Genomic DNA, 22301 nt, shown 5'->3' with positions numbered 1-22301 from the left:
GTGGACATCATACTTCATGGGAGCTGTGGTGGACATCATCTTGCATATTGGTGGTCTGTTATGGACCATCTACCATGTTGGGATATAGTTTCTAGAGCACAGCATGGTGGGCATTATGAGGGCATAGCGTGAGAAGGGGGGCACCGAATGGATATAGAGAGGGGGCAGCATGAAACGGAGGGCATAGTATTGAGAAAGGTTAGCATGGCAGGGGGACAGTGTGGAGTTGTCAACAGTGTATGGGAAAACAGTGGAGAGGAGACAGTCATGGTATAGGCCGTTGTTCATGAGGGCATACTGTGGACCAGTTATAGCTAATAATGGCAGACAGCGTGGTGGTTATAGATCATGTAAAGGGTTTTCCTGTCTACAGTCACTCTGTGTGACACCAGACTTGTGAATCCCCCCAGTGCACGTACTGAGCGCTGAGAGGATTTGTGGGTTTCTGAGCCAGGAATGGCGGTGATGTATGCATACTTCCAGACAGAAGCCATCTCAGGGGCGCAGTTTTGCTCCGTACAGGTTTCTTTTTTTAAAAAAGATACATTTTTCAACATACAACAAAAGACAACATCACCCCACCCACACCACCACCCAACCAAAACCCTACCCCCCTCCTAGTCATGGACAACATTTCATATAGGTTTCTAGCTCAGAAACTGGGAGATCCTCACAGTGCACAGTGTGGGGGAATTCAAAAGTCTGCAGGCACATAGAGAGACATTTTAGACTGGACCACGCCTTCAAGGCATACAGTGTGGCGGGTGTAGCTCATAAGGGCAGTGAGGGTGGAGGCCATACACATATGAGATTTATTTAGGTCATAGTATGGAAAGAATATTTTTATGCGGAAAGCATCTTAATTAGTGATGAGCGAGTGTACTCGTTGCTCAGGTGGTCTCTGAGTATTTATGACTGCTCGGAGATTTAGTTTTCATCGCCCCAGCCTGAGTACATGTGGGGATTCCCTAGCAACCAGGCAACCCCCACATGTACTCAGCCTGGCTAGTAACTGTAAATCATTCAGCTGCTGCGATGAAAACTAATCTCTGAGCAGTCATAAATACATTTATTTTCAAGGGCACTGTGTAGAGGTAGAGCTGTAGTAGAACGGAGAAGAGGGAAGTCTGCAGAGACGAGATGTGAATGTGAAAAGTCATCTTGGAGTCTGGAAAAGATGGATACGAATCAAAAGAACAACTCAAATCAGAAAAGATGTCCCCTTTAGAGGGAATCTGTCCCCCCCGGGAAGTATATGACCTATTAATATGGGCATACAGGTAATAGAAATGTTACACTGGTCCTACCTGTATGCCTCATATTAATGGTCTTGTTGCTGGGAAATGTTATATTCTGTCTTTATACTTATGATTTCTTCCAGGCTCAGGGGTTTGCGATGCCAGGAAGAAATACCTGCCTCTTGTCCTCATTACAACACAACCCCCCTCCCATGTACGTCAGTTATGGCCCTGGAACCCTGTGCCTGTGCCCTGCACTCCCTCAGAAATAAATACCACATTCCCACCTTATCGTCGTGCATGCGGGAGGTCACTAGAACAAAAGTCGTTTGCGCAGAAGATCCCTGAATTAAGTCCCCATAGAAGGGAGGAAGAGGTATGGTTTTGTGAGGGAGTGTAGGGCGCAGGATTCCGGAGCCTGGAAGAAATCATTAGCATACAGAAAGAATATAACATTTCTCAGTTACAAGACCATTAATATGAGACATACAGGTAGGACTAGTTTAACATTTTTATAACCTGTATGCCCATATTAATAGATTGTATACTTCCCGGGGGGATGACAGATTCCCTTTAAGGTAGCTGGATGTTAACCATTGTTAAATACATACTGGGAGATGTAGCTTCATGCAATACAAATGTATATGTGGCTTACTTGACAATACAATTGATTCCTATTCTAAGCTTGGTGATGTTTTCATGTACTGATGATGGTACTGGTGTATTTATTTACTGACTGTGATTTTCATGATGCTTTAATATACTGATGGTGGTTCTACTAGTGCTGTATTCATGTACTGATGGTGGTTCTCTTGATGCATTTATGTACTGATGGTAGTTCTGGTGCCGTACTCATGTAGGTTTTGGTGATTTACTTTTGTACTGTTGGTGGTTTAGTGATCTATTTATTTACTGATGCTGTTTCTAGTGTCTTGTTTATTTACTATTGATACTCTGGTGTTCTATGTACTGATGATAATTTCGTACTGATAATGATTCCTGATGATGAATACAGCACCAGAACCATCATCACTACATGAATACATCACCAGAGCCATCAGTAGTACATGAATACAGCACCAGAACTACCATTGCTACATGTATGTTACAAGAACCACCATCAGTACAGTAATACATCAGTCACAAGTGTTTTACTTTTGCCGATATTTTTGCTGAAAAAGGTAACAATTTGGACATTTAAGTGGGCATTTAAGTTTTTACCTGACCCATCAGTGGGGGAGGGTAGGATGTTTTAGGGGTCCTGTTACCTTAGTCTCTAACCCATTCCTTTGCTTGGGGGCTGAGGGTTCATTGGGGGATGGTACCATTAGCTTCATCTAATACCTTTTCCCGTCCATGCATATGCCTGCCTCATGTGAGGGTTCCAGATGTGAGATCCTCACCAATCTGATATTATGTGGAATCTGTCACCTGATTCATTCTTCCCCGAACCACGGGCAGCATGAATCGGAGCCTACCTGCAAAAATTGCAGTCGGGTATATCATTCTCTCAAACGTTGTGGCTCCTACAGTACATGTAGCCCAGGCAGAGAGCAGTACAGGATGAGTAGGTATAAATACGATAGTAGCCAAATTTCACTTTGCACGCTATACATAAATAAGGAGGAGAAACATAAATAGTGAAATTAATTCTTGTGTTTAGCTAAATTGTGTTTAATCATTGTAAGTTTTGTATAACGCTTATTATTAAATGTAATGTAATATTATCATATTTATCTGATCTCAGATAGTTGAAATATTGCTTCAGTACACTGACAAAGCCCTGAGGAAGTGCCCAGAGCAGGGAAAAATCCAGATAATGGAGCAACACTTCCAGGTATGTAAAGCTGTGGGCCAACGTATTATCACAGGTTGCAAACCAATTTACCTCTTCCAGATTCAGTAAAGAGATCTGTTTTACACCCCTATTTATATAGCAAGCCGAATATTTCTGCTGGTAGTCTGCTTATGCTTCCTTGTAAAACTCCTCAGCACTTTACAGACATTGTCATCGCTGTCGCAGTTGGGGACAGTCTACATTCCCTATCAGTATGTCTTTTTTGGAGTATGGGAGGAAACCACGCAAACAGTGGGAGAACATACAAACTCCTCGCTGACGTTGTCCTTGGTGGGATTTAAACCCAGGAGCCCAGCACTATAGTGCTAACCACTGAGCCACCAATATGTCTTTGTTCACATCTCTGCCATGTCTTCAGCCATTACATAGTGCTGAATCAGTTGTATACAGTGTCTTGACAACTCCCAACAGACCCCAATGACATGATGGAGATCCTTTGAGGTTTTCATGAATTTGACAGCAAGTATAACTATGCACCCTGTTCTATTTTTGCTTTTAGAAGTAGCAAACCTCGATGGACCCCAAATAAAAATGGGAAGCTTATATGACTAGGTTGCTGATGTCACTCCGACAGAAAAATCCATCTTTTAGTTTTTGCTTTTTATTTCTTCTTTCAATAACACCATTCTTTGGTTGCTCTGAGCAAACCAAAAATGGTACAAAGAGAAAAAGTATAATAGCGGCTTATGGCAACTGATCCATTTTCTTTTTGTAGAGAACCTTTGAAAATAAAAGCAGCAATTTGACGGACCACCATGGTCAGCAACGCGATTTTCTTTTTTGTTTGTTTTTGCATCAACTTCTTTACAACTCATTCATATAACTTCAAAGGTTGGACCCTGCAGATAAAAATATATGTGTGAAACCGGCACTGAATTACATACATTAGAAATTCTTAGCCTCGAGACACATGTGCCATGTCCATAAGGCTATGCCGTAAATATCTGATCAGTAGGAGCCCAACTCTGCCTACTGTTATAGCTCTGGCTAACATGAGCCCTGGAATAATGCAGGTAGTGCAATCATGGTTTCTTATCTTTGGAATATAACCTAAAAAAAACTTTTTTTTCTAGGACACAGTTCCAGTCATAGCAGAATATTGTCTGCTTCTGCAACGCACGTAAGTCAAAGAGCTTCTCCGTATTTGTGTTTTCTGTGACAAAAGATTTTCTTTCCTAAGCTTTACTACATAGGAAAAAGTCAAAGATGGTGGACAATCAAATTAGTGGTTAGTTTGGGGAGGAGACTACCAGACACGAAGACCCAGATTCTGCCCACTGGACCTTATACTATAGCATGCTGATTATAAATGCGGCAGCAGGACTGACGGACAGGTCCACTTGGCCTTTTCGAGCAGTGAACATGTACTTCCCACCCGAGAAGTCGTTCATCAATAGTAAAAAGATCTAATGTTAAAAATAATTTAAAAAAAAAAAATCGTGATATTCTCACCTTCCGGCGTCCCCGGCAGTCTTCCCGCCCCTCGCGATGCTTCTGTTCCCAATAATGCCTTGCGGCAATGACCGCTACGTCATCACAGGTCATTGCCGCAAAGCATCACTGGGAACGGGAGCATCGCGAGGAGCGGGAAGCCTGCGGGGGATGCCGGAAGGTGAGAATATCACGATTTATTATTGTAGTTCTTTTTTTTTTTTAACAATTATATGGTTCCCAGGGCCTGGAGGAGACTCTCCTCTCCTCCACCCTGGGTACCAACCGCACATGATCCGCTTACTTCCTGCATTGTGGGCATAGCCACATGCGGAAAGTAAGCGGATCAATGCATTCCTATGTGTGCGGAATCCCCGCAAGGAATGAACATGCTGCGTTTTTTTCCGGAATGCGATTCTGCCTCGGAAAAAAACGCAACATGTGCACAAAAATTGCGGATTGTATTCAAATAATAGGATGCTTAATGTATGCGTTTTTTTCACGGTTTTAATAGCGAAAATTCCTGAACGTGTGCACCTAGCCTTAAAGAGATGGAGCAAAATCGAACATTAGAATATTATCTGATCACCTGACAAAATGGTATTTAAATTCAGTAAGTGACTTTTTAGCAAGTGAAAGTATGTGAACCTGACATTGACACATTGATTGGAAATAATCAGGAGCCTTAAAAGTGTCTCTTGAGTTGCGCGGCTTCGCAACACTGGCTCATCAGCCATGTATGATATCAGAATCCGGAAGGTCATAATATTTCAGCATCAGATGAATCAGGGACCCTTTGAAGTGGCAGATGGTGAAGCAGATGAAATTGGAGCATCTGGATGAGATGGCGGACAAGTGGTTTACAGCGCGCCTCTTACCACAAGCACCGGTAACGTGGCCTGTGATTATTGAGCAGGCCAAGTGTTTTTGTGCCAGTGAAGGGTGCACATTTTATGATGACTGATTATGAAACTTCACTTGTGCAGATGCTGTAACCTGCAGACAGTCTGAACTGTGCCTAGAGTAACTATGCAATTCCTGTGTTTCCTAGTTGCAGAATATAAAGCATGTATTTTTTAATCAGATGTTCATGACAGTAATTTGATTATAAATTATGCTTTTTTATGGTTGTTGGAAGTTTTGTTTTATTTGAATCTGCATTTTGGGCATTCTCCATAGACTTCAAAGCAATTCTACACAGATAGCAAATGACTAAAAGCAGCACTCACTGTTGCATTTGTAATGCATGCAGATTTGGACGACTTTTATTCTACGAATATGGGGGCCTCCAAGCCCCACCATTCCCGAGAATATAGGGACCGCAATACTGGTTTACCTGTACTGCTCCTTCACATTAACTCCTCGCACAGCAACATTTTTCATCACCCTTGGTTTAGAGAACTGCAGGATGGTTTCATTCGACAGATTCCACATGTCTGCTATGTTCACATACTCCAGGGGTGGCAAATCTTTTGACAAAATTTTCCCGAATTTACTAGTAAGTGCTCATACTCATTTGCGAGAAAAACTTACGAGTGCAATCCAATAAAAAAATCAGATTGCACTCGGACCAATGTTATTCAATGAGTTACATCTCATCTGCGATTTTTTTTCTCAGCTGGAATTTGACTGAGAGAAAAATTGCAGCATGCTGCATATCTCAGATGAGACTCGCCAATGTAAGTCAATAAGTGCAAAAAAAAAAATCACAGCACTCAAACCAGCATAGTGTCCAGAGGCTGTAGGTGCTACCAGCAGACAGGCCAGTACAAGGAGACGTGGAGGGGGCCGTAGGAGGGCAACAACCCAGCAGCAGGACCACTACCTCAGCCTTTGTGCAAGGAGGAACAGGAGGAGCACTGCCAGAGCCCTGCAAAATGACCTCCAGCAGTTCACAAATGTGCATGTGTCTGCACAAACGGTTAGAAACCGACTCTGAGGGTGGTCTGAGTGCCCGACGTCCACAGATGGGGGTTGTGCTCACAGCCCAACACCATGCAGGACGATTGGCATTTGCCACTGAACACAAGGATTAGGAAATTTGCCACTGGCGCCTTGTGCTCTTCACAGATGAAAGCAGGTTCACACTGAGCACATGTGACAGAGTCTGGAGACGCCGTGGAGAGCCATCTGCTGCCTGCAACATCCTTCAGCATGACCGGTTTGGCAGCGGGTCAGTAATGGTGTGGGGTGGCTTTTCTTTGGAGGGACTGGCCCGCCCATTCCCCAGACCTGAATCCGATTGAACACATCTGGGACATCGTGTCTCGCACCATCCACCAACGTCACATTGCACCACAGACTGTCCAGGAGTTGGCAGATGCTTTAGTCCAGGTCTGGGAGAAGATCCCTCAGGAGACCATCTGCCGCCTCATCAGGAGCATGCCCAGGCATTGTATGGAGGTCATACAGGCACGTGGAGGCCACACACACAACAGAACATAATTTCCTTGTCTTGAGGCATTTCCACTGAAGTTGGATCAGCCTGTAACTTCATTTTCCACTTTGATTTTGAGCATCAATCCAACTCCAGACCTCCGTGGGATATTAGTTGTGATTTACGTTGATAATTTTAGGTTTTATTGTTCTCAACACATTCCACTATGTAATCATTACATTGTAATGAATAAAGATTTACAACTGGAATATTTCATCCAGTGATACCTAGGATGTGAGATTTTAGTGTTCCCTTTATTTTTTGAGCAGTATATATATATATATATATATATATATATATATATATATATATATATATATATATATATATATATATATATATATATATATATATACATACAGTGGGGCAAAAAAGTATTTAGTCAGTCAGCAATAGTGCAAGTTCCACCACTTAAAAAGATGAGAGGCGTCTGTAATTTACATCATAGGTAGAACTCAACTATGGGAGACAAACTGAGAAAAAAAAATCCAGAAAATCACATTGTCTGTTTTTTTTATCATTTTTTTTGCATTTTATGGTGGAAAATAAGTATTTGGTCAGCAACAAACAATCAAGATTTCTGGCTCTCACAGACCTGTAACTTCTTCTTTAAGAGTCTCCTCTTTCCTCCACTCATTACCTGTAGTAATGGCACCTGTTTAAACTTGTTATCAGTATATAAAGACACCTGTGCACACCCTCAAACAGTCTGACTCCAAACTCCACTATGGTGAAGACCAAAGAGCTGTCAAAGGACACCAGAAACAAAATTGTAGCCCTGCACCAGGCTGGGAAGACTGAATCTGCAATAGCCAACCAGCTTGGAGTGAAGAAATCAACAGTGGGAGCAATAATTAGAAAATGGAAGACATACAAGACCACTGATAATCTCCCTCGATCTGGGGCTCCACGCAAAATCCCACCCCGTGGGGTCAGAATGATCACAAGAACGGTGAGCAAAAATCCCAGAACCACGCGGGGGGACCTAGTGAATGAACTGCAGAGAGCTGGGACCAATGTAACAAGGCCTACCATAAGTAACACACTACGCCACCATGGACTCAGATCCTGCAGTGCCAGACGTGTCCCACTGCTTAAGCCAGTACATGTCCGGGCCCGTCTGAAGTTTGCTAGAGAGCATTTGGATGATCCAGAGGAGTTTTGGGAGAATGTCCTATGGTCTGATGAAACCAAACTGGAACTGTTTGGTAGAAACACAACTTGTCGTGTTTGGAGGAAAAAGAATACTGAGTTGCATCCATCAAACACCATACTTACTGTAAAGCATGGTGGTGGAAACATCATGCTTTGGGGCTGTTTCTCTGCAAAGGGGCCAGGACGACTGATCCGGGTACATGAAAGAATGAATGGGGCCATGTATCGTGAGATTTTGAGTGCAAACCTCCTTCCATCAGCAAGGGCATTGAAGATGAAACGTGGCTGGGTCTTTCAACATGACAATGATCCAAAGCACACCGCCAGGGCAACGAAGGAGTGGCTTCGTAAGAAGCATTTCAAGGTCCTGGAGTGGCCTAGCCAGTCTCCAGATCTCAACCCTATAGAACAGGGGTCCCCAACTCCAATCCTCAAGGCCCACCAACATGTCATGTTTTCAGGATTTCCTTAGTCTTGCCCAGGTAATAATTGCATCACCTGTGCAATGCAAAGGAAATCCTGAAAACATGACCTGTTGGTGGGCCTTGAGGACTGGAGTTGGGGACCCCTGCTATAGAAAACCTTTGGAGGGAGTTGAAAGTCCGTGTTGCCAAGCGAAAAGCCAAAAACATCACTGCTCTAGAGGAGATCTGCATGGAGGAATGGGCCAACATACCAACAACAGTGTGTGGCAACCTTGTGAAGACTTACAGAAAACGTTTGACCTCTGTCATTGCCAACAAAGGATATATTACAAAGTATTGAGATGAAATTTTGTTTCTGACCAAATACTTTTTTTCCACCATAATATGCAAATAAAATGTTAAAAAAAAACAGACAATGTGATTTTCTGGATTTTTTTTTCTCAGTTTGTCTCCCATAGTTGAGGTCTACCTATGATGTAAATTACAGACGCCTCTCATCTTTTTAAGTGGTGGAACTTGCAGTATTGCTGACTGACTAAATACTTTTTTGCCCCACTATATATATATATATATATATATATATATATATATATATATATATATATATATATATATATATATATATATATATATATATATAATGTGTGTGTGGTGGCAATAGCTAGATTATTATATATTGCGCAGAAACTAATCACCAAATACTGGATAAATAATGTGCCGCCGTTGTTGAGAGAATTTCTCTCTGTATATATATATATAGCTTTTATATGCAGAGAAGTGCTGTATGTAAAACCTGATGTTAAAATCGCATTGCACACAGATTGCATACACATGTCATACGGATGTTCCGTGGAAAAATCGAATGCAAATCGCATGACACTCGCATAGCACTCGTCCGTTTTTTCGGTCCAGAAATCGGACGTTTTTTTTCTCCTCACAAATGGGTATGAGCTCTAAAGCTTGGACAACATAGCACAGTAATTTGTGGCTTACACAAGGTGGCAATGTCACTACAATTCTCTGCAGGGAAAAAGTTACATGTGACCCAGGGACAATAACGGCCTGTGCACACGTTACAGATCTGTCGCTATTTTTTCTGCGTAGATTTGTCAAAAAATCTTAAGGGTCTCCTGATGCCAGCAGAGTGAATGAACATACTGAAGTCTCCTGCACACATTGCTTGTTTGTGACTTGCAGATTTACTGCAGATTTCACCCATATTGATGAGTGGGGAAAAATATGCACCCAAAAAGCATGAACAAAATGCTGCGTTTTACAGTTCCAGCAAAGTCTGAGAGTTAAGAGATCTCATACACACACCTTGGTTTTTTTTGTCATTAGGATTTTGTGCTTTACATGTTGTTTTTCCACAATGGAGCATGTCACTTTCAGGTTTTTTTTTCATCTTTTTTCACCCATGGAAAGTAATTTGTGGTGAAAAAACACTGAAAATCCGCACCAAAAAATGCAGATATCGGATTTTGCAGCGTTTTTATGCCAAAACCTTATTACCGTAAATAGAATTACAGTAGTTTTTTTTTTACTGACGTAGAAAAAATACCTAGTGCGAACATAGCCAAAAGGTGCAGACATTTCTTCACCAAATACTTAACGTGTGCACATACCCTTACTAACATATTTACTACAATGATAAGTCGTAGCCACGGCCTTTAATATTAATCACAGCCACAGTTACACCCCCACACAACATCTCATAAAGTCCAATGGACTTTGTGTATGGAATGGCTCCTGTTCCCACGTTTTGGTTTTTAAAGGCAAACTTCACGCCATGAGTTCTTTCTATGTTTTTGATGCTGTGTATTTTTGCTGTGCAATAATATGCAGTGTCTTACCGTCCGAGCAACGTGAGTGCAATTCATATAGGTCTCATGCCCACTTGGCTTTTTTGTTGTTGCTTTTTTATGCAGCGTAAACTGACCTGTGGTGTGATTGTGTTTCCGCAGCAGGAATGCATTAAAAACACTTGTAATCTGCACTTCACTTTTTTCAAAAATATTTTGGGCAAACCTAAGTGCCAGGAAGTTTCCAAAACAAAGCAGCTGTGACGATTCCTCATCTCAGAGTGTCTGGGACTCGGCGATGGACACCTCTGTACTCCTATCCTGTTCCGGGGTGTGCTGAGCTGTCGACGCTTTGATTGACAGCTCGGTTGGCCTATCTGAGACTGGGAGGTGCAGAGATTTCCACAGGTGCTCCCTGTTCTTAGTAATTGCCCTGCTATTTAGGTGAGCTGTCTGGGCCAGATCACTGCCAGTCTGCTGTGTTTGCCTGCCTGCCTGATTGATTCCTGTGCTGAGAGTTTTGACCCACTGCTGCCTGACCTTTTGACTCTATTCTGACTACCAGTTTGCTCTTACCCCTTTGCTTATCTGGTATTTCTCTGACACTGGACCATGACCTGACTTGCACCTTCGTCTTTTCCATTAGTTTTCTACTTGTTTACTTGGTACTGATCCTGGAACGTCTGACTTATCTTCCTCACGGCCTGTCCACGAGTTGCGACTAGCGTCACAGTAGTTTTATTTAAAACATGACATGCCAAAAAAGATATAAACTTCACCAGAATAAAAGCAATTAAAATGTATGTAAAAACGTGAGTAATTGAATTTAGCTAATATATGCAAGAGTGCTGCAGAAAACCTGCAATATCAAAATCTCACCAAATGCTCATTGTAAAAGCTTAGCCTAAGGGTCTATTCACACATGGAATATTTGCAGCAGCAAAAAACAGAGTATTGGAAGGCATAACACTGCGTAAAATATGCAAGGAGAACATTAGTATTCATTGACTTTACTGGTACTGTAACTGGCAGCGTTTTTTACCCCTGAAAAATGCACGACAAACATGCAGTGTGTGGACAAGCCCTAATTGTGCCTTTTATATAGGTGAATTTTAACTTGCTGCTTTGTGGTTTCTTTCTAGCGATATCCTCTTCAGTCAGATGTACGACAAACTGAGCGAGAACTGCGTTGCCAAAGGCGTCTTCTTGGAGTGTTTGGAGCCATATCTCCTGCGTGACCAGCTGCCCGGTCTTACCACTCAAGTAATGAAGGACCTTCTCCTCCACTTTCAGGACCGAGGCCTAATGGAGAATGTAGAGGCCTGTATAATACATATGGATGTCACTAGCCTTGACATACAGCAGGTACTACCTTAACCTAACGGGAACTTATGGGTTATGGGGAAAACATAAAAAGTGACAGCAGCTGGAATTATTTGACTTTTCCAACATATGTCATTAACAAATCGGATGATTTTCTCAGTATTTACTTACACTTTATCACAGAGAGCGCAAAATGGTGAGATTATCTTCTCTAGGAAATACCAGCTTGTTGGGGAGGGAGGAGGGGTAGTGATTCTATATAGATGAATGGCAAAGTGGAGCCTTAGGCTCGGATCTGCCGGCGTTTTTAGCCTCTTTCGCTGTTTTGGTCCATACAATATGATAATTGTACTCTTTTCTTTCCCCATACAATCACCTAAAGAAAACTTACAAAAATGGTGAAATTATTTGCCAGTGATTCCCAGTATTGTAATATATCAGGCCCATAAAAGCATGTCCCTGTGTATTATGCAACCCAAATTATGGAGGCGTATACAGCTGCTCATAAGGGGTTAATCGGCAAAAGAATTCCATCTACCTGTAAAAGGGTTCATTTGAGTCTCCTACTGCACAAAGACAAGACGGTTGCAAAATGCTGTGACATATTTTACCGTTTTCTGCTACTCCATAATACACTTGAATCCATCTTACAGAAGTATATCCAGTGTAAGGCAATCGGCAGCACAGATCTCCGCTGTGCTTACATGCTGCACACTGTCTCTCCTCTGTGCTAGCTACCAGCTGGTAAGCAGGAAGTCTCATACAGTTGTTACAAAAATGATACAGCGCAGAGCCCAAAGGACCAGAGCTGTTATCATTAGGTTAGGCTGGATTTTTTCTAAATGTGTTTCAGAAGTGTTTTCTGTCTTGTTCTCTTATTACTTCATGAAGCTTTCCAGAAGGTGATGAATCCTCTTGACGTTCTCTCGATTTCCCTGATGTCTTTAACTAAGTGCTACTTTTTAAAGGGACTGTCCACTACTTGGACAACTCCTTTTTACATTCCTCGTGTTTGGCGCGTTTAAAGTAAAAACACCTATACTCGCCTCCCATGCCAGCACCTTTCCAGTGATATCGGCTCTCGTGTGGTTATGTCATGTGATCCCTGCACCCTATCAGCATTTTGTCACTGGCCCCGCCTTCGGACGCATTTACTATCAACAGGAAGTGAGACGGCGGCTGTTCTGACTACTTTTTGATGTTCAGTTTGTCTGAAGGCGGAGCTAGTGATGCCAGCACTAATTGGGCACAGGGCTCACCTGACATAACCGCACGAGAGCCCCAGGAATGCGAGTGCGGACACCGCTGGAGCAGCGAGGGTATAAGTGTTTGTATTTTAATGGTGCCAAACATGAGAAATGAAAAGGGCTTCTCCTAGTAGTGGACAACCCCTTTAATGTTAAACATAAACCGCTTGCAATTGTATTTTTCAGATTGTTCAAATGTGTTGGGAGCACAGACTGTACGATGCAATGATTTACGTCTACAACAGCGGGACAAATGATTTTATCAGTCCTATGGAGGTATGCATTGTATAAGTCATGTTGTTAAAATTGGTCATTCAACTTATAGTTTTCTGAATCGGTGTGTAATCTACAGTTGAACGAAATGCAACTCTTTAAAGGGGTTTTCATTATGTCATAAAAGTGTACTAAAAGCACTTGTCCTGTTGTGATCACCTGCCATTCATTCTTTTCAATTAAAACAATAGATACTTTCCCCAACGCAAGAAGTAGGGAATCTTATATAAAGAATGAATATTGCCATTCCCGATGATAGGACTGCGGCAGCCAATCACTGACTTCAGTAATGCTTGCATTGGCTCCTCTGGTCACATTCAGCATGCTATCACAGCTGGACAAGTCAGAAACAAGTGAAGCATTCTCATGGTGTCCCAGCACCATTAATAGGTGAGAGGTTTTTTATTTCTTTAACGTTACCTGCTCTTAGTACATTTTTGGACATCCCCTTTAAGCATTTCCCAATGTAGTATGAAATGGTAAAACCTGTGCTGGATCCTCGTGTACCAAGCGTTCTCAGGAGCTGAGCCTGCATCATACCCAGCAGATGCTACATCTGCCTGTAACAGCAGTGACCAGAGTTAGTTCTGCTCTCTGCTATTTAAAGGGGTATTCCCATCTCAGAGATCCTATCCCAATATGTAGTAAGTGTATTAATATTGGCAAAGACCTCCAATTAGAAATGTAGTATAGTTCTTCAGATTCACCATGTCTCTTAGCCCATGGGCAGGGCACTGCAGTAGCTTAGGTAACCCATGGGTATGACTACTCATTTAGTGACAGACATCTTCGTGGTTGTAACCATGGATACCTAAGTCACTGCAATGCCCTGCACGTGGGGTAAGCGACAGCAAATCTGAAGAACTATACTACATTTGTAATTGGAGGTATTTGCTAATATTATTACACCAACTACATAATGTGATAGGATCTCAGAGATGAGAATTTCCCTTTTAACTAATTAAATTGTGCTGTCAATCACTAATATCCGCATTTTAATAGATCAATATCGGTTACCATTAACCCCCTGTGATACCATTCCAGGTCTGCAAAAAGTTGCTATGGCAGCAAGAGGCCTGATGAAGACTCTCATAGCTGTCATATTAATCCTTTTTTAAAAAAGAAAAAAAATGCTAATTGCACTTGAGTAACCATAGAAACATTGAACTAAAAGATCTTAAAAAAAAAAAAAAATCATCTGAAGCAGCAAACTTTGTGCAAAACCAAAAAGTCTGCCTTGGAGCTTTTGGCCACGGATAGTGTATATTCCAGAATGGTATCAATAAAACAATCAGCTCGGCATGCAGAAGAAGAAAGGAAAAAAAAAAAAGCAGCAAGCCCCCTCATCTGTCTGTCAAATGTATAAATGGTATGCCTCTCAAAAAATAGCAACATCAATTTTTTTTTTTTTTTACCAAATTTTCCTAATTTGATTTCACCACTTAACCCCTTCACGCCGCAGCCCTTTTTTGTTTTTTCATTTTTCACTCCCCTCCTTCCCAGAGCCATAACTTTTTTTTATTTTTTATTTTTCCATCAATATGGCCATGTGAGGGATTATTTTTTTGCGGGGTGAGTTTTACTTTTGAACACCATTGGTTTTACCATGTCGTGTACTAGAAAATGGGGAAAAATTCCAAGTGCGGTGAAATTGCAAAAAAAAGCGCTATCCCATGCTAGCTAAAGTGCTATCCTTTTTGTTTGGCTTTTTTGCTAGGTTCACTAAATGCTAAAACTGACCTGCCATTATGATTCTCGAGGTCATTACGAGTTCATAGACACCAAACATGTTTAGGTTCTTTTTTTATGTAAGTGGTGAAAAAAAAATTCAAACTTTGCTATTGCTAAAAAAAGAAAAAAAAAATTGCGCAATTTTCCAATACCTGTAGCGTTTCCATGTTCTTCTACGCCTCATTGGGGGGGACTCAGCCCGTGGGTGTACGCTGCTGCCACTAGGAGGCTGACACTGTTATACAAAGAAAGTTTGCTCCCCTGCAGTATACACCCTCCTGCCGGCTCTCAGCTCCTCCCCTGCAGTATACACCCTCCTGCCGGCTCTCAGCTCCTCCCCTGCAGTATACACCCTCCTGCCGGCTCTCAGCTCCTCCCCTGCAGTATACACCCTCCTGCTGGCTCTCAGCTCCTCCCCTGCAGTATACACCCTCCTGCCGGCTCTCAGCTCCTCCCCTGCAGTATACACCCTCCTGCCGGCTCTCGGCTCCTCCCCTGCAGTATACACCCTCCTGCCGGCTCTCAGCTCCTCCCCTGCAGTATACACCCTCCTGCTGGCTCTCAGCTCCTCCCCTGCAGTATACACCCTCCTGCCGGCTCTCAGCTCCTCCCCTGCAGTATACACCCTCCTGCTGGCTCTCGGCTCCTCCCCTGCAGTATACACCCTCCTGCTGGCTCTCGGCTCCTCCCCTGCAGTATACACCCTCCTGCTGGCTCTCGGCTCCTCCCCTGCAGTATACACCCTCCTGCTGGCTCTCAGCTCCTCCCCTGCAGTATACACCCTCCTGCTGGCTCTCGGCTCCTCCCCTGCAGTATACACCCTCCTGCTGGCTCTCAGCTAACCAGTTCTTACTTAGTGTCTGTAGGAGGCACATGGGTCTGTTTCAGACCCCAAAGGTTTTATTTTTTTTTTTTACTTTTCTGTAAATTTTTTTTTTTTTTAAATTAACGGAGTGAAGGGGGCGACGAATCCTTTCAAGGTTCCGATCTCCCCCGAACCATCAACAGGCGAGAACGCGGAGTATACCTCCCTGTACCCTCTCCTGCGACGTGGGAAGCCATGCCTGAGCTCACTTCAGGGGCGATGGTTCCTTCATGGTCCCGATCTCCCCACACCAGCAGCAGGCGAGCACATGGAGTGTCGCCTCCATGTATCCTCTCCTGGAGCCAGGCCTAATGCTGGACAACTGGCCCTGTCCACCCGGGGGCTGAACTCCGTGGCTGTACAGAGGCCCCTCTCTATGGCGCCCGAGCAGCCCCCACTGTCCCACCACTGTGAAAGCGGATGGCACAAGGAGGCGGACGGTTCCTCTCCACCTCCCTAACAAAGGGATGGTGGATTGAGGTCTATCCCTGCACCGTCCACGCTGCAATACCTGACCTGCTGCAGAACAGAGAGTGCGTGCGCTTTCCTCGGTGCGGAAACCCAGTCATCGTGGCGGCTCCATGTCGGGACGCGCACCGATGGTGAGTGGATCCAGTCAGCGGTGGCCTCTGCAGTGGGATATTCACATGCTGACACAGGCAGCCTTAGCTTCCCTGTGGCCCACCTCCCTGAGGTAATGCAGCGGCCGGCTGCAAAAATTTAGCCCCCGGCTTCGGCCGATGTGTAGGCCGCATCCCGGAAGCCGCGCCCGCACTATGGCGCGATAAGGCGGCTCCACCCACCTTTTCTGGCGTTTCTTCCCTGGCACAGGAGCGATCGCTTCCCTCAGCAACGCTGGTATTGATCACACCGGCTGCAGAAATTTAGGCCCCGGCTTGGGCCTATTCATGGAAGTCACGAGGCTCCGCCCACATCACATCTGTGGCCCCGCCCTTCAAGTTGCCGCCTCTCTCTCTCTGCGAGACTTTACCACCTCTGCAACTCCCGGAAGCCATCTTGGTCCACCCTGCCAACACACACGCACACACGCTATGGTTTTGTATTAAAGGGGCACAGCGACTCTGCAACAGGGTAAGGAAGTACTGCTCTCTTCCCCTGCATCTTCCCCCGGTACTTAACATGACCAGTATCTCCTGCCACATGACCAGTATACCCTGGTCTTAAAGGCGCATGACCAGTATTACCCGGTCTTAAAGGTGCATGACCAGTATTCCCTGGTCTTAAAGGCACTGCCGCAACCCATGGATTCTCTGACAAAAGATTGAATCCCTCCGTGAACCCTCTGTGGCTCGGAGTGCTCGCAGGCCCAATATAGATGGTCTCGTTCCTTCAGGCTAGCAGGGGCCGCAAGTATTCTAGAAACGTACACGCGCCTAGAAAACTGAATCTTCATTTCCTGATCCCTCACCAATGATTTGCTGAGAACAAGTCTCTGAATATGGATCGGATATTGCCTTGGTTCTGGACTCACCAGAACTTCAGAAAAGGATGGATTCGCCTATTTATATAATTAACCAATCTCTGTAGATTGACGAGGACTTCAATTTCTACTCTAGATCACGCAGTGTCCCTCATAAGGAGACTAAACTCCCTCGCAAAACATCGGCCATTCACCCTCACAGGGAGGGTCCGGATAAGCGATCCACTGGACAGAAACCTCTGCAAGCGCGGTATCCTTTTTTTCAGCCAATATGCAAGCACGCAAGGTGTTCCCTCCATGTATTCCCACCTAAGACGTGAGATGCCATGCTTGGCCTGATTCTTAAGGGCGACGGGTCCTTTTAACCCCTATCTGACCTTGGTCGGGAGAGTACGTCCAAGGTCAGATCCCCTGCTTTGATGCAGGGCTCCGCGATGAGCCCGCACCAAAGCCGGGACATGTCAGCTGTTTTGAACAGCCCGTAATAGGCGCTGACATGTGCCCGCACCTATTAACTAGTTAAATGCCGCTGTCAAACGCAGACAGCGGCATTTAACTACCGCTTCCGGCCGGGCGGCCGGAAATGACGTCATCGCCGACCCCCGTCACATGATCGGGGGTCGGCGATGCGTCTGGATGGTAACCATAGAGGTCCTAGAGACCTCTATGGTTACTGATTGCCGGTGGCTGTGAGCGCCACCCTGTGGTCGGCGCTCACAGCACACCTGCATTTCTGCTACATAGCAGCAATCAGCAGATCGCTGCTATGTAGCAGAGCCGATCGCGTTGTGCCTGCTTCTAGCCTCCCATGGAGGCTATTGAAGCATGGCAAAAGTAAAAAAAAAAAAGTTGAAAAAAATGTTAAAAAAATAAAAAAAATATAAAAGTTTAAATCACCCCCCCTTTCGCCCCAATCAAAATAAATCAATAAAAAAAAAATCAAATCTACACATATTTGGTATCGCCGCGCTCAGAATCGCCCGATCTATCAATTAAAAAAAAAAGCATTAACCTGATCGCTAAACAGCGTAGCGGGAAAAAAATTCGAAACACCAGAATTACGTTTTTTTTGGTCGCCACGACATTGCATTAAAATGCAATAACGGGCGATCAAAAGAACGTATCTGCACCGAAATGCTATCATTAAAAACGTCATCTCGGCACGCAAAAAATAAGCCCTCAACCGACCCCAGATCACGAAAAATGGAGACGCTACGAGTATCGGAAAATGGCGCAATTTTTTTTTTTTTTTTTAGCAAAGTTTGGAATTTTTTTTCACCAATTAGTTAAACAATAACCTAGTGATGTTAGGTGTCTATGAACTCGTACTGACCTGGAGAATCATAATGGCAGGTCAGTTTTAGCATTTAGTGAACCTAGCAAAAAAGCCAAACAAAAAACAAGTGTGGGATTGCACTTTTTTTGCAATTTCACCGCACTTGGAATTTTTTTCCCGTTTTCTAGTACACGACATGCTAAAACCAATGATGTTGTTCAAAAGTACAACTCGTCCCACAAAAAATAAGCCCTCACATGGCCAAATTGACGGAAAAATTAAAAAGTTATGGCTCTGGGAAGGAGGGGAGTGAAAAACGAACACGGAAAAATGAAAAATCCCATGGTCATGAAGGGGTTAAAGGACACTGATCTCCCCATACCAGCAATAGACGAGCACATGGAGTGTCTCCTCCATGTATCCTCTTCTACAACCAGGTCTAATGCCGGACAACCAGCCCTGTCCACCCAAGTACCTTAACTCTGTGGATATTCAGAGGCTCCTTTTTTTTTCTTTTCTTTTTTTTCTCTGCATCTCCACTATTTAGCAGATGATGCAAGAAGGCTGACGATCCCTCTCCACTTCGCTGTTAAGAGGATGGTGGATCGAGGGTTCATCATTTTAACTCCGCACAGTCAAGAGAGCGGCGATAGTAAGACGTTTTTTCCTCCTTCTGCATGCAGCCGCACATATTAACAGGGTAGAATCTCCTGTGGTATACCTACCAGTATCCCTACCAGATGGATCATCAATTAAAAATGCAACCGACTGTCAGATAGCAAATCTAGTTCGTTCCGTCTTGTGGCCTCCAGTTCAGCGCTCTACCCTCCCTTAGCTGCCACATGTGTGGCTAGAGCAATGGTCTCTTGGTCAGAGACATTAACTATTTTGATTTCCTACAGACCCAACCAGCAGTGGATCAGTTGTCCAGGACGGTCTAGATCTAAGGGATCTTGGTTCCAAAATGGGGACCGAAAAGTAAGACCGACCCTGAACCTCAAACTTCTGCTAAGCTTGACAAGGTCCCCCTTCTTCGGATGGAGTTCCCCCGCTCAGCCATTACTTCAATGGAAAAAGGGCGAGTTTCTGGCATCCACCGACATTCGGGATGCTTGCCTTCACATTCCTATGTTTTTCCCTCTTCAAAATTCCTTCGCTCCTCTCGTTTTCTGCAGGTCAGTCAGGCTTTCAGAGGGTAGTCTCTGAGCTCCTTCCTCATCCAGGGAAGATCCTTTCTCCCTGTTATTAGTGACTACCGATGCCAGTCCTCTCCTCCTGATCATTGTTCTGGGGATCCGAACGGTACAGCTAGTTCTACAGCAGGTCCACTGCCTTCTGGCGGGTCACCCCATCCGATTCAATCGGACAATCCCACGTCTGTGCCATACGTCAATCATCTAGCAGGTACCCACGGTCAGGCGTCATGGCCGAGGTACCTCACATTCTCTGTTGGGCCGCGATCTATCATTTGGTGATCTCTGCACTACATATCTCAGGTGTAGAACTCTGGGAGGCGGACGCCGTCTGGGTCCCACCTCATGTGAGTGGGAACTTCACCCGGAAGTCTTCCATCAGATCTGTCTTCTCTGGAGCACTCCAGATGTAGGTCGGATGGCATCCAGACTGAATGCCAATGTACTCTAAGTTCATGGTTCGGCCTCCAGGTCCAAAAGCCATCGCAGTGCATGCTCTGGTTCTTCCATGGTACCAGTTTCCTTCACCCCTCTTCCACTACTTCCGAGATCTTTTCGGAAGCAGGAAGAGCCCCTGTGATCCTGGGAGATCCGCACTGATCATGTCAGGTTTTTTCTCGTTTGCTGAACTAGTATTTTTCCGTCTAATTGCAACAAAACTGCAAATATGGACTTCCTCGCAGGGAGTCTTCACGTGGTTCTTCCCTATCGAATACCGTTAGATCTTTGGGACCTTAATGATCCTGGGAGTCTTACAGTAGACTCCTTTTGATCTGGACAGACTTTACTATCAGGGAACACCGCCCTTTTTTCTCTGCGATCTCCTCATCCTGACGAGTCTTCGGAGCTAGCTGCTCTGTTCTTTCAGGCCTTTTTCCTTATTACCATTAAGACAAGGTTGTCTACAGGCAATCCCCATCCCTTGTTACCAAGGTGGTATGGTATGCCCACAGTTATGAGGGCATCGTTCTTCCCTCATCTTTCAGCACCAGTCCACATAACGGAATGAGTTCCCCATATTCTGGACGTGGTGAGTGCTCTGTGTAGGTACGTCGGAAGGACGCCGTCCTCGAGAAGGTTGGACACTTTATTTGGGCTACCTCACTGTAAGAGGACGGCTTCCTGACAGTTACAGGAAGGGTTTAGCCGTTTCATCGGCCATGTTAGCTTGGTGGATTTGTTACACCATCCAGGAATCCTTCCGTGTTAGATGTCAGCCTATCTCCCTGTTTATCGAGGTTTCTTGGATTCTAGGCTCCAGGCGTCGGCACAGCACAACTGCAAGCTTGCGGGTTCGTCCAGTCCGCATGCATTCTTGAAGCACTATAATTCCCAGACTTTCACAGATGTGAGTCTGGGCAGACGGACTCTGCAGGCCGCGGTGACGCACTTGTAAGTAGCAGTTACACAGGGCCTGATCTGATGTTGCCCCCACCCAGGGACTGCTTTGGGATTTCCCACTGTCTGTGTCCCCCAATGAGGCGAAGGAGAAATGGGGATTTTTGTGTTCTCACCGTAAAATCCTTTTCTCCGAGCCAATCATTGGAGGACACCATTGGAGACCGTGGGTGTATGCTGCTGCCACGAGGAGGCTGACACTATGTGATACAAAGAAAGTTCGCTCCTCCCCTGCAATATACACCCTCCTGCTGGCTCTCAGCTAACCAGTTCAGTGCAAAAGCAGTAGGAGATCAATAACATATGAGCATATAGCATGTTAATATATATGTATGTGTGTGTGTATATGTATATATGTGTATATATATATATATATATATATATATATATATATTAGTCAAATTATAAAACAAGCACAAGCTAATAGGGTGGGAGCTGTGTTTCCCCAATGAGTGGCTCTGAGAAAAGGATTTTACGGTGAGTACACAAAAATCGCTATTTTCGGGATCTCTGGTCGGGTTGAGGGCTTATTTTTTGTGCGCCGAGTTAACGTTTTTAATGATACGATTTTGGTGCAGATATGTTCCTTTGATTGCCAGTTATTGCATTTTAATGCAATGTCACAGCGACAAAGACGTAATTCTGGAGTTTTTAACTTTTTTCTCGTTACGCCGTTTAGGTTAATCAATTTTTTTTTTTTTTTTTTTTTTTTTTTAATTGATCAGGCGATTCTGAAGGCGGCGATACCAAACATGTTTGAATTTTTTTTTTTTTTATTATTTTATTTTGAATGGAGCGAAAGGGGGTGATTTAAACTTTTATATTTTATTTCATATTTTGTTTTAAGACCTTTTTTTTTTTGCCATGCTTCAGTAGCCTCCCATTGAGGCTAGAAGCTGGCATAGCCTGATCGGCTCTGCTGCATAGCTGAATTACTGCATTGCTATGAGCGCCGCTCACAGCAATCCGGCGTCAACAACTATAGAGGTCTTCAAGAGGCCTCTGGTTGTTATGCCAACGCATCGCTGACTCCCGATCACGTGACGGGGTCAGCGATGCGCGCATTTCCGGCCCGATGGCCGGAAGCGCTAGTTAAATGCTGCTGTCAGAGTTTGACAGCGGTATTTAACTAGTTAATAGTGGCAGGTGGATCGCGATTCCAGCCGCTGCTATTGCGGGCACATGTCAGCTGTTCAAAACAGCTGACA

The 22301-nt window shown here is 44.3% G+C and overlaps 1 protein-coding gene across 1 annotated transcript in view; it reads left to right on the top strand.

Moving 5' to 3' along the window:
* The window catches only part of VPS8 (VPS8 subunit of CORVET complex), a 252427-nt gene that overhangs the window by 95996 nt on the left and 134130 nt on the right, over positions 1 to 22301 (top strand). The window contains exons 20-23 of the mRNA XM_069733555.1: positions 2986 to 3075; positions 4170 to 4216; positions 11489 to 11711; positions 13103 to 13192. Of these exons, the coding sequence (XP_069589656.1) occupies positions 2986 to 3075; positions 4170 to 4216; positions 11489 to 11711; positions 13103 to 13192 (450 nt within the window). The remainder of the gene's footprint in view (positions 1 to 2985; positions 3076 to 4169; positions 4217 to 11488; positions 11712 to 13102; positions 13193 to 22301) is intronic.

This window comes from Ranitomeya imitator, chromosome 7, assembly GCF_032444005.1.
Source record: "Ranitomeya imitator isolate aRanImi1 chromosome 7, aRanImi1.pri, whole genome shotgun sequence".
In the NCBI taxonomy this organism is placed as follows: Eukaryota; Metazoa; Chordata; class Amphibia; order Anura; family Dendrobatidae; genus Ranitomeya; species Ranitomeya imitator.
This window is presented reverse-complemented; position numbering and strand designations above follow the sequence as displayed.